Source organism: Acipenser ruthenus, chromosome 44, assembly GCF_902713425.1.
Source record: "Acipenser ruthenus chromosome 44, fAciRut3.2 maternal haplotype, whole genome shotgun sequence".
Classification (NCBI taxonomy): Eukaryota; Metazoa; Chordata; class Actinopteri; order Acipenseriformes; family Acipenseridae; genus Acipenser; species Acipenser ruthenus.
Window position 1 is genome coordinate 2344847 of NC_081232.1, and position 17755 is coordinate 2362601.

Sequence of the window (17755 nt, forward strand, 5' to 3'; positions counted from 1 at the left end):
TTACTGATATTTAAAACGATAATACTGTAACTGATTAGAAGGCCTTCTTTGTTGCTATAACGAGATACTGTAAATGAGATACTGTTCAAGCAGACATATTTAAGTAAACATTTATCTAAATGTGTTTGTTATTAAAAGTAGAAATGCAAAACTGTGACTTTTGTGAACGTGCTGTGAAAAAAATCCCCCAACGTATAAATCTGCCGAATTTAATACCAGCCATAATGTCCCGTTATACTGTATATATTAACTTAAAACAAATCTGCTGACACCTCCAGGCATGTCAGTTTGTAGATGGCGCTGTGCATCTGACTGCTGCCTTTTAAGCTTGCATATTTTTGGATGAAGTCCGCTGCCATCTGGTAATGTATGTTGTTTATCAGTTTACTGTGTAGTAAGCGTTGGTCACAATCGGTAAACTGGAATTTGCAAGTCAAGTACCACAAACAAGAGGAAGGAGGGCGTGGCCCATTAAGTTTGAGAACCACTGTTCTATAGTGGAGGTGTTTACGGTGATTTGGTATTTATTTCCCTATAATCTTTTTGTCTGGAAAATCATAATTTTAGTTTTATCCGGGTTCATTTCTAAAGCCCAGATTTTGCAGTACTGCTCTAGTGTTTCTTGTTTCTGCTGAAGACCTTGTTCTGCAGGTGACAGTGAGACCAGGTCATCAGCATAAAGGAGACACTTGATTTCTGTGTCATCGATAGCGAGTCAAGGGACTTTGTGGCCAGCTGGTTTATATAGAGATTAAATAATGTTGGACTGAGGCTGCAGCCTTGTCTCACTCCCCGTCCCTGTGTGAAGAACTCTCTTCTGTTGTAATGTATTTTCACACTGCGTTTGTTCCCTGCATGCATGGATTTGATGACATCATACACTTTGCCTCCAATGCCACTTTGGAGTATTTTAAGGTTAGAGCCCTGGGTGCCAAATAGTCAAAAGCTTTTTTGAAATCTACAGAGCAGGCAAATATTTTCCCTTTGTTTTTGTGGTGTACATGCTGGTTTTTAAAGTTTGTAGAGTGTAGATGTGATCTGCAGTGCGGTGTTGGAGGAGGAACCCGATCAGAACTTTGTGCTCCTGTATGAATTTCAGTAATCGGCTGCTAATAATGTTGCAGAACATCCTCCCCAAGTCAATGCTAACACATATTCCTCTATAATTATTGGGGTCTAATTTGTCTCCTATTTTATATATTGGAGTTATGAGTCCTATGTTCCAGACTTCAGGGAAATAGCCAGATGTTTATACTAGATTGAATAATTAGGGCATTCTTTATTACATTTCATTTAAGATTCTATCATGGCCACAGGGTATTTTAGATTTGAGATTTTTAAGTTTCTCTTTGACCTCTTGCAGTGTGATTGGAGTGTCTACAGGTGAATGATTATCTTTCTAACTCTTTCTAAAATTAGTTCTTCCAGGATATTAATTTGTTCTGGAGTTAGTGGTTGCTATTGGTTGATACAATTTTTCAAAATAGTTTTTCCATGTTATCGTTTTGTATTGCTTACTTTCCTCAAGATACCCAGATATTATTTATGTCAATAGAGTCCTCTATTGCTCGCAGTTTACTGCTCTCATATTTCAGTTTTTTCTTCAGAAGGGTGGGTTTGTATTGTTGGAGGGTGTGGAAGTAGTTTTGGCCAGTTCACTATCATTTGGATTTTGGTATTTCTGGTTTGATAGTGTTCTTAACTTTTTCCTCTTTAAATTTACATTTTAATTTCAAAATATTTATTTTCGGGACTGCTTGTTTGTGACTTATGTGACTTTAAATTTTAGGTTTGGTTTCTGTGCAAGTTTTAGGAAGATCTGATTTCTATTTGTTATAGCCTGATTTAGTCCCTCTGAGTTTTGATTGTATTCTTTTGTTTGGAAGTTGTTTAGTAGGATTTCTATCTCCCTATTGTTTGTTGCTTGTATATAACCCCCCTTCACTACTTTTTTGATCTTGGTTACAAACCGCTAACCAAGATCATGCAACAGTCTCTTGACACAGGGGTTGTACCAACAGACTGGAAAATAGCAAACGTAATACCGATCCACAAAAAAGGAGACAAAACCGAACCAGGTAACTACAGACCAATAAGCCTGACTTCTATTATATGTAAACTTATGGAAACTATAAGATGATCCAAAATGGAAAATTACCTATATGGTAACAATATCCTGGGAGACAGCCAGCATGGTTTTAGGAAAGGGAGATCATGTCTAACTAACCTACTTGACTTTTTTGAGGATGCAACATTGAAAATGGATAACTGCAAAGCATACGACATGGTTTATTTAGATTTCCAGAAAGCTTTTGACAAAGTCCCGCATAAAAGATTAATTCTCAAACTGAACGCAGTAGGGATTCAAGGAAATGCATGCACATGGATTAAGGAGTGGTTAACAGGTAGAAAACAGAAAGTACTGATTAGAGGAGAAACCTCAAAATGGAGCGAGGTAACCAGTGGTGTACCACAGGGATCAGTATTAGGTCTTCTGCTATTCCTAATCTACATTAATGATTTAGATTCTGGTATAGTAAGCAAACTCGTTAAATTTGCAGACGACACAAAAATAGGAGGAGTGGCAGACACTGTTGAAGCAGCAAAGGTCATTCAAAATGATCTAGACAGCATTCAAAATTGGGCAGACACATGGCAAATGAAATTTAATAGAGAAAAGTGTAAAGTATTGCATGCGGGCAATAAAAATGTGCATTATAAATATCATATGGGAGATAGTGAAATTGAAGAAGGGAACTATGAAAAAGACCTAGGAGTTTATGTTGACTCAGAAATGTCTTCATCTAGACAATGTGGGGAAGCTATAAAAAAGGCCAACAAGATGCTCGGATATATTGTGAGAAGTGTTGAATTTAAATCAAGGGAAGTAATGTTAAAACTCTACAATGCATTAGTAAGACCTCACCTAGAATATTGTGTTCAGTTCTGGTCACCTCGTTACAAAAAGGATATTGCTGCTCTAGAAAGAGTGCAAAGAAGAGCAACCAGAATTATCCCGGGTTTAAAAGGCATGTCGTATGCAGACAGGCTAAAAGAATTGAATCTATTCAGTCTTGAACAAAGAAGACTACGCGGCGATCCGATTCAAACATTCAAAATCCTAAAAGGTATAGACAATGTCAACCCGGGGGACTTCTTTGACTTGAAAAAAGAAAAAAGGACCAGGGGTCATAAATGGAGATTAGATAAAGGGGCATTCAGAACAGAAAATAGGAGGCACTTTTTTACACAGAGAATTGTGAGGGTCTGGAACCAACTCCCCAGTAATGTTGTTGAAGCTGACACCCTGGGATCCTTCAAGACGCTGCTTGATGAGATTCTGGGATCAATAAGCTACTAACAACCAAACGAGCAAGATGGGCTGAATGGCCTCCTCTCGTTTGTAAACTTTCTTATGTTCTTATGTTATGTTCTAAATGTGACAGGGTGTTTGAATTGATGTTCTGACGACATGCATTGTGTAGATAGAGGACTGTTTGACAGTGGTCAGATAAATAGACTGGTCTGATATATTTTTTGATTCTAAATCGGTGATAGCATAGTTGGCCATCTTTTAAGTTAACATTTCTTACTTAAACCATCATTAGTCTTGTGCAAATTGCACTCAGCAGGTGTCTAATGTCACTCAGTTCAGAGTTGGTCATGTTCCCTGCTCCGGTGACGGCTCTGGTGTAGATTCTTGCTGGGTGCAGTGGGAGCTCCGTGTGCAGGGTGTCTGGGTGCAGTGGGAGCTACGTGTGCAGGGTGTCTGGGTGCAGGGTGTCTGGGTGCAGTGGGAGCTCCGTGTGCAGGGTGTCTGGTTGCAGTGGGAGCTACGTGTGCAGGGTGTCTGGGTGCAGTGGGAGCGCCGTGTGCAGGGTGTCTGGGTGCAGTGGGAGCTCCGTGTGCAGGGTGTCTGGGTGCAGTGGGAGCGCCGTGTGCAGGGTGTCTGGGTGCAGTGGGAGCTCCGTGTGCAGGGTGTCTGGGTGCAGTGGGAGCTCCGTGTGCAGGGTGTCTGGGTGCAGGGTGTCTGGGTGCAGTGGGAGCTCCGTGTGCAGGGTGTCTGGGTGCAGTGGGAACTCCGTGTGCAGGGTGTCTGGGTGCAGTGGGAGCTACGTGTGCAGGGTGTCTGGGTGCAGTGGGAGCGCCGTGTGCAGGGTGTCTGGGTGCAGTGGGAGCTCCGAGTGCAGGGTGTCTGGGTGCAGGGTGAGCTCCGTGTGCAGGGTGTCTGGATGCAGGGTGTCTGGGTGCAATGGGAGCTCCGTGTGCAGGGTGTCTGGGTGCAGTGGGAGCGCCGTGTGCAGGGTGTCTAGGTGCAGTGGGAGCGCCGTGTGCAGGGTGTCTGGGTGCAGTGGGAGCGCCGTGTGCAGGGTGTCTGGGTGGAGTGGGAGCGCCGTGTGCAGGGTGTCTGGGTGCAGTGGGCGCTCCGTGTGCAGGGTGTCTGGGTGCAGTGGGAGCTCCGTGTGCAGGGTGTCTGGGTGCAGTGGGAGCTCCGTGTGCAGGGTGTCTGGGTGCAGTGGGAGCTCCGTGTGCAGGGTGTCTGGTTGCAGGGTGTCTGGGTGCAGTGGGCGCTCCGTGTGCAGGGTGTCTGGGTGCAGTGGGAGCTCCGTGTGCAGGGTGTCTGGGTGCAGTGGGAGCTCCGTGTGCAGGGTGTCTGGTTGCAGGGTGCCTGGGTGCAGTGGGAGCTCTGTGTGCAGGGTGTCTGGGTGCAGTGGGAGCACCGTGTGCAGGGTGTCTGGGTGCAGGGTGTCTGGGTGCAGTGGGATCTCCGTGTGCAGGGTGTCTGGGTGCAGTGGGAGCTCCGTGTGCAGGGTGTCTGGGTGCAGTGGGAGCTCCGTGTGCAGGGTGTCTGGGTGCAGGGTGTCTGGGTGCAGTGGGAGCTCCGTGTGCAGGGTGTCTGGGTGCAGTGGGAGCTCCGTGTGCAGGGTGTCTGGGTGCAGTGGGAGCTCCGTGTGCAGGGTGTCTGGGTGCAGTGGGAGCTCCGTGTGCAGGGTGTCTGGGTGCAGTGGGAGCTCCGTGTGCAGGGTGTCTGGGTGCAGTGGGAGCTCCGTGTGCAGGGTGTCTGGGTGCAGGGTGTCTGGGTGCAGTGGGAGCTCTGTGTGCAGGGTGACTGGGTGCAGTGGGAGCTCCGTGTGCAGGGTGTCTGGGTGCAGGGTGTCTGGGTGCAGTGGGAGCGCCGTGTGCAGGGTGTCTGGGTGCAGTGGGAGCGCCGTGTGCAGGGTGTCTGGGTGCAGTGGGAGCTCCGTGTGCAGGGTGTCTGGGTGCAGGGTGTCTGGGTGCAGTGGGAGCGCCGTGTGCAGGGTGTCTGGGTGCAGGGTGTCTGGGTGCAGTGGGAGCTCCGTGTGCAGGGTGTCTGGGTGCAGGGTGTCTGGGTGCAGTGGGAGCTCCGTGTGCAGGGTGTCTGGGTGTAGTGGGAGCGCCGTGTGCAGGGTGTCTGGGTGCAGTGGGAGCTCCGTGTGCAGGGTGTCTGGGTGCAGTGGGAGCTCTGTGTGCAGGGTGTCTGGGTGCAGTGGGAGCTCCGTATGCAGGGTGTCTGGGTGCAGTGGGAGCTCCGTGTGCAGGGTGTCTGGGTGCAGTGGGAGCGCCGTGTGCAGGGTGTCTGGGTGCAGTGGGAGCGCCGTGTGCAGGGTGTCTGGGTGCAGTGGGAGCGCTGTGTGCAGGGTGTCTGGGTGCAGTGGGAGCTCCGTATGCAGGGTGTCTGGGTGCAGTGGGAGCTCTGTGTGCAGGGTGTCTGGGTGCAGGGTGTCTGGGTGCAGTGGGAGCTCCGTGTGCAGGGTATCTGGGTGCGGCTCGGTGACTCCACGCTCCACAGTGCCCCTTGGTGGGTTGTCGGCCAAGGCAATGTCCTTGATGCTCCTGGCAAAGATGCTCACTCCCTCTCAGTTCAGGTGGACGTCGTCGTACAGTGCTGTGTGTGTGAGCTTTGTGCTTCAGTGGGGTTGTTGTTTGTTCCCACTTCTTTTAATATGTTGGAAGGTTTTTCAAACACGTGCAGGCCGCTCTCACTGCCCTGGATCATCACAGTGCCGTTGTGGTAAATGTTGGTTGTGAACATGACGCTGTCCAGATCATTGTCTTCATATACTGTCAGCTGTTTCCCGTTACATATTCCCCTCTTTTTAAAATTAGGAAAATTGCTGCACAGGATCGTGTGCCAGGCGATTAGGTTATCGGTAAAAAATATTACATTTGATTTTGTATTTGTGTACTAGTAGTGTCTTTTGCTAAGGCCTTTTTATCATGCGCGTTTTTTAATCGCTCTCGGCTCCCTCCAGCAGTTTGTATATTACAGCTTTCAGAGACCATTTGTTTTGTTTTCTTCTACAGTTTTATTATTATTATTATTTATTTTTATTTTTATTTTTTTTTTAAGATTTGAGTTTGGCGAGCCTGAGTCTTCTTTTGCTCATTTCTTTTCTTCCCAGAGGTTTCGATATTTCTCCTTTGTTTACATTTTTCATTTTGTTGTCGATTGAAATTTCTATATTATCTATTGATTTTAGCAACTTGAGTCGTTATATATAATAATATTTTGTGGATTAGTGAGGAGTATTTATTTCATATTTTCACGTCTCTCTCACCTGCATGGCGCTGGGTGGCAGCCCCCCCTCTCCGCCTCCCCCCTTCAGGGTGTGGTTCTCTGCGGAGAGCCGGTGCAGATCCACACTGACCCTCTGATGAGCCCGAGACAGCTCTGCCTGGGGGGAGAGATGGGACAGGGAGACAGGGACAGACAGGGGACAGACAGACACTTCAATACTTCCATCAAACCTGCCAAAACACCGTCAATGCCTGCATCTGAGCTCAATCAGAAACTCTGCACAGGGTGAAAAAAACAGAGGAAACTAAGAGGGAGTCAAGCAGCAGACAAGTGTTTGGGCTCAAGTGCCTTCATCAATGTTATAATTATAATAATAATAATAATAAACTATTTATATAGCGCATTTCATGCTAAAAGCAACTCAAGGGCTTTACAAAGAAAATACAGAGAAAATAAACATGTATACTAAAGGAGAGAATTTAAAAAAAGAATAAAGAATTAGTACAGAAGTGATAAAAAACAACATAATACAAACTAAAAGAAAACATTCATTTTAACCATTAAAGGCAGCAGAGTCAAAACACATTAAAAGTCCATTTAAAAAGGAGTCATTCTGTGTCAATTCAACCAGCCAATGTCACCACGCATCTTGGATTTTTATGAAACTTGGTACATAGTAGATAATGCCAAGTTATGAAAAAATCTAAAATTGTAGCTTTCAACTCCAAATAGTTTCCGAGAAATGGCATATCATAACTTTTCCACCCCGCTTTTGCCCCCCAGACGTTGTATAAAATCGCACACGTTGAGGTAAAAATGTAATAACTTTTAAAATATTTATGATAGGGCTACAACATTTTCAGTATTGTTATTTAGCCATCAATTCCAAAAATCACATCAGAAACTCTCCAAGTTTCACATTTCATGACTAAATTGAGGTCCAAAGGTCAGCAATTATTTTATTTTTTTTTCAGCTGTGAGGCATTTCCACAAATGTGCAAAAAATAAGATTTGGCATAGGTGGTTTCAAGTTGAGATTCATTTTGGGATCTTTCTCTATTCCTGAGGAATTCCTGAGGATGAGGTGTGTAAAGGCTGTTTCCCAGGCTAAGCAGGGAGAATGGATGAGATGGGAGAGTGTGGAACAACGCAAGATCGGCTGGCAAGACCTATGGACAATGGAACAGAGCAGGATCAGTTTCCTCATCAGGTCAACATGTGATGTTCTCCAATAACCGTGTCCTTTGTGTTCATCACCTGCAACATTAAGGCACATTTTGACAGGATGTAAGGTGGCTCTTAGCCAAGGACGGTTTAGTTGGCGCCATGACCAGGTGCTGCAATGTTTGGCCTTAGCATTGGAAGACAAGCGTAACATGACCAATAAGTTGCCACCAGTTCCTTCAAATCATTACACACAAAAGACAACATTCCTCGGCCCAGAAGAGCAACTGCCAAGAAAAGGTGTTAAAACCAATCCTCGCCCAGGACAACTGGAAGCTGCTAGAGACTGGAAAATGCTGGCAGATATAATGCTGGCAGGATGCTGTAGATGAGGCATATGAGAGGAAGATACTGCGGTATGCTCAGCTAGCCGCTGAAGCGGAACAGCGAGGATGGAGAGTCCGGGTTTACCCAGTGGAGGTGGGTTGTCGACGATTCGTGGCACACCCTACAACCCGGTTTCTCAGAGATGTCGGATTCAGCGGCCAAGAGTTGCGTCGCACAGTGAAGAACTTATCTGAAGCAGCAGAGAGGAGCAGCAACTGGCTGTGGTTGAGACGGAAAGATTCTGGTTGGGGATCTCAAGTACAATAGAAAGAAAGAAACGCTGATGTACCGGTAAGAAAGCTGGGCTGAGTTCAGTGGGGGACGGAGGGGGGTGATGTTGGGAAGCCAGAATCACAGTTGAGCCCTCTTGAGGTGTCGTGGGCTAGTCGACGAAACACCAAGGATGGAAGGTGCCCACTTGAAGACCCCAGAGATGTACTCTATTTAGCTCAGTCCAGACGGTTGTCATGCTGATGCGCTGGGGAGACCGCACTGTGGTTGATCCCCAGAGCCAGCACTACAGCCGTTGTGTGTGCTGATGTGCTGGGGAGGCAAAATAAGCCAATCCCTGGAGCCAGCATTACACTTCAGCCATCAACACCAGACAGAAGGATATCTACATCATCATATAGAAGGAAACGCAAATGGAAGGAGACACAGATAAATTTACTGTAAAGCTACGTCTTAGTTGGTGCTTCTCTTGGCGAGAGCCGAGTTCAAATCAGCATGAAGTTTTAACATCTACTCTCATGTAATGGAAATCAGAGCTTTGCTGGTCACTCTAAGAGCTATCCGAAAGCTGGCTGAAGATATCTTCTGTAGAGGGTTTAATTTTTTATTCAATTAGAATTTTACTCAGTCCTGTACAATTATATAAAAAATTACAGTGAGAAAAATAAATAAATAACCGAGTAGGATATATTTTAGTTTTAACAGATATCAAACCGATATTCAGAGGTAATATTTTTCGTTAAGAAAAACAACTGCATCACACTCAACTACCGCTGTCTCTCCTCTTCTTGTCCCGCCCCATAGCAACCAATACACACTCCTGATTTGCTGGTACAGTACTCCCCTGACCTCCCAACTCCCACCTAATAGGCTCTCGTTAACTGTCAGTAAATGTACTGCATTCAAGCCCCCAAAACACAGAAGAGTATAGTGCTGCAGATTGGAGCCTCTCATGGCGGCGTTTCTAAAATGCCTTAAATCATTAAGGGCGCAAGTCATTTTGATTAATTTAAATTAAACGCTGCAGTGCCAAATTGAAGTAATATGGTAATTATATGTAGTCTACAGAGAATTAATTTGCCCTGTAAACAGTTATGGAAGATAATTTGTGCCAAAATTAAATAAATACATAAATAATAGATTTATTTTTATTTTTATTTATTTATTTTGTTATTTATTTATGCATTTTGTTTGTTATAGTGTAATTAGTACATTTTTATATTGTAATCTTCCTTCGCAGCATGTTTTGTCTCGTGACAGAAGCGTTCATTATGATTGGGTTGCATCACGTTGTTGCCTGTGTGTTGCCAGCTTGTCGACCGCATGCTCGTCTCTCGTGTAACCACCACAAACTGCAAGGAAACAACATGTGTTCCTCTTGTTGCCATCGACAAAAGTTGCCTGTGTGACCAGGCCTTAAGGGTTATGTATTTAATCAGCTCCGGGTATTTTGATACAGCAAGAATTTTTTTTTCTTCCGCCATTGTTTACTGAAGGCACCTTAAGGCAATGAAGTTCATCATTGTCTTGTTGGCAGTAGTACAACGGTACATGGATGGAGTGTTGCTCTCCCAGTGGAAGCCCTGTACTGCATCTTGACAGATAAAGGAATCATTTTCTGCAAAACCGAGCAGGACAATGAGAAACTTACAGGAAGTGATATGTTCAAGCCCTTCAGATATGCAGCCTGAGCTTTGGCAATAAAGTGGTGCTGCACTGGTGGTGTCCACTGCAGCAGAAGTAATGCTGATGAATTCTAACAGTGTCCGAGAGGTTCTTTGTTTGGTATGTGCATCATGAGTCCACTGCTGGGATTGGATTGGATTGTCTTCATCATCCATCTCAGCTTCTTCAGAGCCCCTGTAGATAGGCTGACAGATTCTCTACTCCAGGGCATTCAAGGCAGAGATGGATCATACACTGTCTTCTCTCTGTGGTGTATGCCAGTTGCAGGAATAGTTCATTGCAATCTAGTTTAGCTGAAAGTACTGAAACCAGTAGCCTTTAGATTTTGATGAATCTCACATATGCAGACACTGTGCCTACCACTTGCATCTACAGTCAAGTACCAGGAAGGTTGCAGCTCGCAGAATTTAGGAAATCCAACACCAAACATTGGAGCAACATAACTTAGAATGATTGCTAACACCAAAGAAAGGGAAATGTAAAATAACTATAACTGTACTGTAAGAAAACACTTCAAGGTACTAGCTCTTTAACTAACTTACACATCTAATACAGAAAGGCTAAATTAAGTGAATAATGTATAGATTAATTAGTACAACAAACTGTGAAATAAAGATCAAGATATAAAAATAAGTACCCAAATAAGTTTCAAAACTATGGATAAATAATCTGAAGTGTTCCGTTTGAATTCTTAATAAATATTTAGCAACTTTATGCTCTTGCCTTACACGTAAATAATCAATAGTGGAAGGATTAACAAAAGTTGTAAAACTGCTAGTTTAGTTATTATACAAATATTAAAAGGATAAATATTTATTGTTTGGATATGGTAACTCCTGTGTTAATATAGATGGTACATTTCTACTACAGTAGACTGTTGAAAGAAAATAGAAACTTTGTCACTGCTGGCGACTTCCGTGTACCTTTTCCCACAGGAAATATCTGGACTGAGAAAATGTGCTGTTTCAACACCTGAGTATGCAGTACAGACTTTAGAATGAACATGGAAAATGCAATTTTCTGTTGCTGGTGAGCTAAATTATGGAAAGTATTTTAAACACTACCAAAAAATAATAATAATTATAATAATTTTTAATGCCTGACAATTTTCTTTTTATCATGAATATCTTTTTAAAAGCTCCCAAAATGAAATTCTATCCAGAGTTATTAGGACTTGACCACTCAAATGTCAGATTTTTCCATAAAATCGCTTTAACTAACTTTGTACCATCAGTTAAATCAAAATCTGAGACCTATGGTGACATTTTCATAACATTTTGGTTGATTTGACACGGAATGACCCAAGCGATACGATAAAAATGTGTCTCATTAAAATGAGTTCCGCAGTCTGGGAGCATTATAACAAAAAGCAGCCTCTCAATTCCTTTTGCGCTTCACCCTTGGAATACAAAGTAAGTCACTGTTAGCTGGTCTCAGTGTACATGCAGGCTGATATGGGGTTAACATCTCGATTTAATAGTCAGGTGCCTGGCCATTAAGAGCTTTAAATGTTAGCAACAGAATTTTAAATCCTATAACAAACTGGAAGCCAGTGCAGTGACGCCAACACAGGAGTAATCTGTGCCCTTTTCTTTGTTTTAGTTAGAACCCTCGCAGCTACAGATGAGACAGAGCATGACTTGTAAGACCAGAAAACAGAGCATTGCAGTAATCCAATCTAGACGAGATAAAGGCATGAACTACTTTCTCGGCATGAGACAAGGAAAGAAATGATCTCATTTTAGCAATGTTTCTCAGATGATAAAAATATACCTTTAGTAATTTGTTTAATATGAGATTCAAAGTTAGTTCAGAATCAAATATAACCCTCAAGTTTCTCACCCTGGGCTTTGAAGTCAGGTTACCCAAATATATTTTTGTCAACTCTATCTGTTTCTGTGAGCCTATTAATAAGACTTCTGTCTTATCTTGGTTAAACAGCAAAAAAACTCAAATAAAACTGTAGTAGCATTGATATCACCTGGTTTAACAGAGTTGTGTGTCATCAGCATAACAGTGAAGGTGCACCCCATGTTTACAAACAATATCACCTAGTGCATATATAAGGAAAATAACACAGGACCGAGAATGGAGCTCTGAGGGACACCACGTATAATATTAGCCAGTCCTGATACAGACTGCCCCAAGGAAACAACGTACTGTCTGTCGATTAGATATGCTCTAAACCAGTTCAGAACAGTTCCAGAGAGACCCATCTATTCTTTAAGACGATTAATTAAAATTGCATGATCCACAGTACTGAATGCAGAACTCGGGTCTAAAAGGACTAAAACAGATATAGCATTTGAATCTGCACAGGTAAGTAGATCATTTGCAACCCTAACCAGATCAGTCTCTGTGCTATGATTTGAATGAAACCCTGCCTGAAACTTCTCCAAAATACTATTACTAGGAAACTATTAATTTGTTTAAATACTACCTTTTCAAGAACCTTAGCTAAAAAAGGAAGGTTTGAAATAGGAAATAGAATACAATCTTAATTAGATTACTGAAACTAAACTGAGTCAGGCAGACAAGCGTTTGGGCTCTAGTGTCTTTGTGAGTGTGTGTGTCTGTGTGAAGTTGTGTGACTCACCAGCTGTTGTTGCACGGAGCTCTGTGATTGGCTGAGAGTTTTCTGCAATGTTTGAAGCAGAGACTCAGAGTTCTGGACCTGTTCCATCAAAACAGACACCTGCAACAGAATACACACAGAGATCAACACAGAATACACACAGAGATCAACACAGAATACACACAGAGATCAACACAGAATACACACAGAGATCAACACAGAATACACATAGAAATCAACACAAAATACACACACAGAAATCAACACAAAATACACACACAGAAATCAACACAAAATACACACACAGAAATCAACACAAAATACACACAGAAATCAACACAAAATACACATAGAAATCAACACAAAACACACGCAGAGATCAACACAGAATACACGCAGAGATCAACACAGAATACACGCAGAGATCAACACAGAATACACACAGAGATCAACACAGAATACACACACAGAAATCAACACAAAATACACACACAGAAATCAACACAAAATACACACAGAAATCAACACAAAATACACACAGAAATCAACACAAAATACACACAGAAATCAACACAAAACACACGCAGAGATCAACACAGAATACACGCAAAGATCAACAGAATACACACAGAGATCAACACAGAATACACACAGAAATCAACACAAAATACACACACAGAAATCAACACAAAATACACACAGAAATCAACACAAAATACACATAGAAATCAACACAAAATACACATAGAAATCAACACAAAATACACACACAGAAATCAACACAAAATACACACAGAAATCAACACAAAACACACGCAGAGATCAACACAGAATACACGCAGAGATCAACACAGAATACACGCAGAGATCAACACAGAATACACGCAGAGATCAACACAGAAATCAACACAGAATACACACACAGAGATCAACACAAAACACACGCAGAGATCAACACAGAATACACGCAGAGATCAACACAAAATACACGCAGAGATCAACACAGAAATCAACACAGAACACACACAGAATACACGCAGAGATCAACACAAAACACACGCAGAGATCAACACAGAACACACGCAGAGATCAACACAGAACACACGCAGAGATCAACACAGAACACACGCAGAGATCAACACAGAACACACGCAGAGATCAACACAGAACACACGCAGAGATCAACACAGAACACACCCAGAGATCAACACAAAATACACCCAGAGATCAACACAAAATACACCCAGAGATCAACTACTCCCTCCAGAATTCCAAGATTCCGGCAAAAATCACGGAATTTGCTCTCTCTCACAGAATTTTTAATTTTTTGCAAAAACCGAAAACTCAAACATTTGCTCCCTACTATCACTGTACCTGTCACTAGAGCGCATACGCGCTACTTGTATAGTGAGAAGTGTGGCGGGATTTCAGTGCGAGCTTTAGTTCAGCCATGGAGAGAGGCCTAAGGCCATTGGGAGTTCCGGAAACAAATCTAAATTAGCACCGAATATAACGGCAAAAGACAGGGCACAAATGCAAAATGCAAGTCCGGTATTTCCAATAACTCACCGTCATAGCTTCTGTTAAAATGGCAGAAGACCGTGACAACGACCATGGATAGACAAACAGTGGCTACTGAAGAACGAAATAAGATTATTATTATTATTATTATTATTATTATTTTACAAAAGGATTTCATAGTTTAGTCGCAAGTTCAAAGAGAAGCGTTGTTCTGTTACTCCTATGTGAAAGGTCAGAGACAAACAAATCAGGGCCTTGCTTGTACTCCCTATGCTGCAGGTTCTGATATTTTTTTGTTACTTTCCCATTTGTTTTGTAGTATGTGGTGGCAGCACTTTCACATTGTGGCCTTGTCAAACAAACAAAAAAGCGAGTTTATCAGCCAGCTTGTTTAACCCTTTGTGGTCCTATGTCGGACCTGGTCCGACATTGCAATTATTCCTATCAGGTCCATTGTCGGACCCTATCCGACAGCATCAAAAAAACGCAAAAAACGGGTTTCTAGTCGTTTTTTCTCCGGAAAAAGCAGAGAAAACCATTCAATGGCCGAGTGGGAGCGACAGGAGCCGAGACAAGCCGATTTAAAAAAAGAAAAAGAAAAAAAAAAGGCGCATCTCATGAATAGTCATACATGCCCCTGGCATTACATAGGGGCGGTGTGGCAAAGTGCCCCGCCCCTGTGTGCATTTGTGTGTTCTGTGTTGTATATATGCGTGCGTATGTTAATGTTGGTGTATAGATTGGTACACGGGATATAAACGGGTCTGTGTTTCACGTGTGTTTAAATTGTATATTTGTATTTAGGCACGGGATTGCACATCACACACGTGCATTTAAAATATAATATGTGAACACGGGGTTTCACGTAATGAATTCACGTGCTGGGATTCAAGTGAGTAATTAATTAGTAATTGAATCCCAGCACAACAGTATATATAGATGCACGTTTCTGTCACTCGGGGGTTGGTGTTCAGTGAGTGGAGAACGGGATTGGAGACGGAGGTAATAATAATAAGAAGAAGAATAGTTAAGTGTTTTCACTCACCGTGTTTGTTCGTCTGTCTGTCCTGCACCGTCTGTTTAGTGTTTAGTCGTTTTGTATGTCTATTTATTTTGGCTATAGTGCCGTGTCCAGTGTTTTTGTCTGTTCCAACCTTTTATTTTCTGTTCTGTTTATTAAATGCTGAACGCGATCACGCGTTCAGCCTCACCAAAACCCCATCTCTCTGTCCATAAACTCCAGGAACTGGACGACTACTGGGATAGACTGGGCCTCCAGCCCAGCATTTTCCAGCATCCAGTCCCGCACTTTGATGGCGTCTTCTGCCATTTTTTTTTTTTTTTTTTTTTCTCTTTTTTTTAAATCCAAACTGCGGTTCCTGCTCTGGCCTGAGTCCTGGAGGCGCTGTCGATCCCACGCAGGACACCACGTGTCACAAAGACGGCCGGAGTGGGTGGCGTCAGACCAGAAACAGGAACACAAACGACAGAGAGATGGGGTTTTGGTGAGGCTGAACGCGTGATCGCGTTCAGCATTTAATAAACAGAACAGAAAATAAAAGGTTGGAACAGACAAAAACACTGGACACGGCACTATAGCCAAAATAAATAGACATACAAAACGACTAAACACTAAACAGACGGTGCAGGACAGACAGACGAACAAACACGGTGAGTGAAAACACTTAACTATTCTTCTTCTTATTATTATTACCTCCGTCTCCAATCCCGTTCTCCACTCACTGAACACCAACCCCCGAGTGACAGAAACGTGCATCTATATATACTGTTGTGCTGGGATTCAATTACTAATTAATTACTCACTTGAATCCCAGCACGTGAATTCATTACGTGAAACCCCGTGTTCACATATTATATTTTAAATGCACGTGCGTGATGTGCAATCCCGTGCCTAAATACAAATATACAATTTAAACACACGTGAAACACAGACCCGTTTATATCCCGTGTACCAATCTATACACCAACATTTAACATACGCACGCATATATACAACACAGAACACACAAATGCACACAGGGGCGGGGCACTTTGCCACAGGCGGTCATAAGGAAACAAGCTGAATGGTACTGTATCAGTGCACAGAGACTATCACGGACATTTGCAGAGCCTTTTTGAGATGTTATAGTAATAAAATAATGACTTGGATCGCATTATTGAGGAGTTTGGTGATAAAACGAGCGATCAGGAGAATTGATTGATCGGTATGTACGACTACTATTATTATTATTATTATTTATTATTATTATTTTTTATTTCTTGGCATATGTGAAAGCTATAGTGAACGAAAGGGTGGGGCGGGGCTGGAGATGCCTAGTGAGTGCTTTGTTGATATGCAGGGCCTTTTAAACCCGTTTGACTCTGGGGAAAAAAAATACTTTTAAACAGCGCGTCTAAAATTAACTGCGCATGTGAAAATAAATTGGACCTGACACGCACTTAATAAATGGACTGCAAAGGGTTAACCGGCACAGTCCGCTTTTTTTTAATTCTGGCATGGGAAATCAGTCTGTCTTTATTATTGTGCAGTTACACAGCGTTTCCTCCAAAAACAAAGTGAATGAAACAAGGCATGGTAATGTCAAAGTTAACCATTAAACAGTTTTAGATACTGTGATACATTTTAAAAAAAAATCTGTGATCTTTAGTTGTTTTCGTGCATTTTCATTTGCAAGTATAACTGTGACATTAGGGCCTTATCGAGCAGTATACTCTGCAATTTTGAATACTGACTTTGGATACTGTTTTAATTCTGGAAACTAGTGTTTTTTTTTTTTTTTAATCTTTTGCTAAATTGCATTGCCTTTTACGTTTTACGCAGTTCTGTGCATGGGTAACATTTAGATTTCATTTTGCCGTTGGGTTATTAATGGGGAATTTTACATAATGCTAGTACAATACTGTGAACCAAACCAGACAGTACCGTGCTGGAGCTCCAAACAAGAATAGCAATTGTTTTTGTTTTTATCTTTAAGTCTCCTCTCTCTACCCTGTACCTCCTCACTGTACACCCAGCCCCGAGTGAGTGAAACACTGCCTCTTTTATGCAGCTGTACCAGGTCTCAAAATACGCTCAGGGGCAGGGGCACCCCACTACAAATACACACTGGATTTAAAAGTATGTGCTGTGTTACAGTCCACGTGTTTGAATTAAAATACTACTGTCGAAAATATAGTACTGTACCAACAAAACCAACTACAGTACATCTAAATGGAAGTCTACTTATTTTAAAATACAGTCCTTTCAGATACATATTTTCTGACATTGTATCTTTTTTGTGTTTGTCTTTAATACTGCTGTGTTATTCACCCAACTCGTGCGTTAACTAATTTCAATGAAAGAAATCACCGAAAGACCCCCTCTGGATGAAAAACGAAACTAACAGGAGGAGCGTCTTCAGACAGTTAAACATTCGACACAGATTGCTGGAAATATCCTGCCTTGACTGTGCTGAATCAAATCTTCCATGAACGATCTACCAGCAACACGAGCCATCTCACACGAGCCATCTCAGATATAAGAAAAAAGTAAGAAATAAAACTGCAACAGTGCCAAAGAAAAGGAAAATACCAGCGACAACATACGTCTCCCTGTAAAGTTCCTCAAGCCCAAGTCATATTTTTTCTTC

General features: G+C 42.6%; 1 protein-coding gene across 4 annotated transcripts in view; it reads right to left on the reverse strand.

The window, feature by feature from the left end:
• The window catches only part of rabep2 (rabaptin, RAB GTPase binding effector protein 2), a 49802-nt gene that overhangs the window by 13991 nt on the left and 18056 nt on the right, over positions 1-17755 (reverse strand). For all 4 annotated transcript variants that reach the window (XM_059012479.1, XM_059012478.1, XM_059012477.1 and 1 more), the window contains 2 exons: positions 12606-12704; positions 6582-6698 (listed from right to left, as the gene is read on the reverse strand). In XM_059012479.1, the coding sequence (XP_058868462.1) occupies positions 6582-6698; positions 12606-12704 (216 nt within the window). The remainder of the gene's footprint in view (positions 1-6581; positions 6699-12605; positions 12705-17755) is intronic.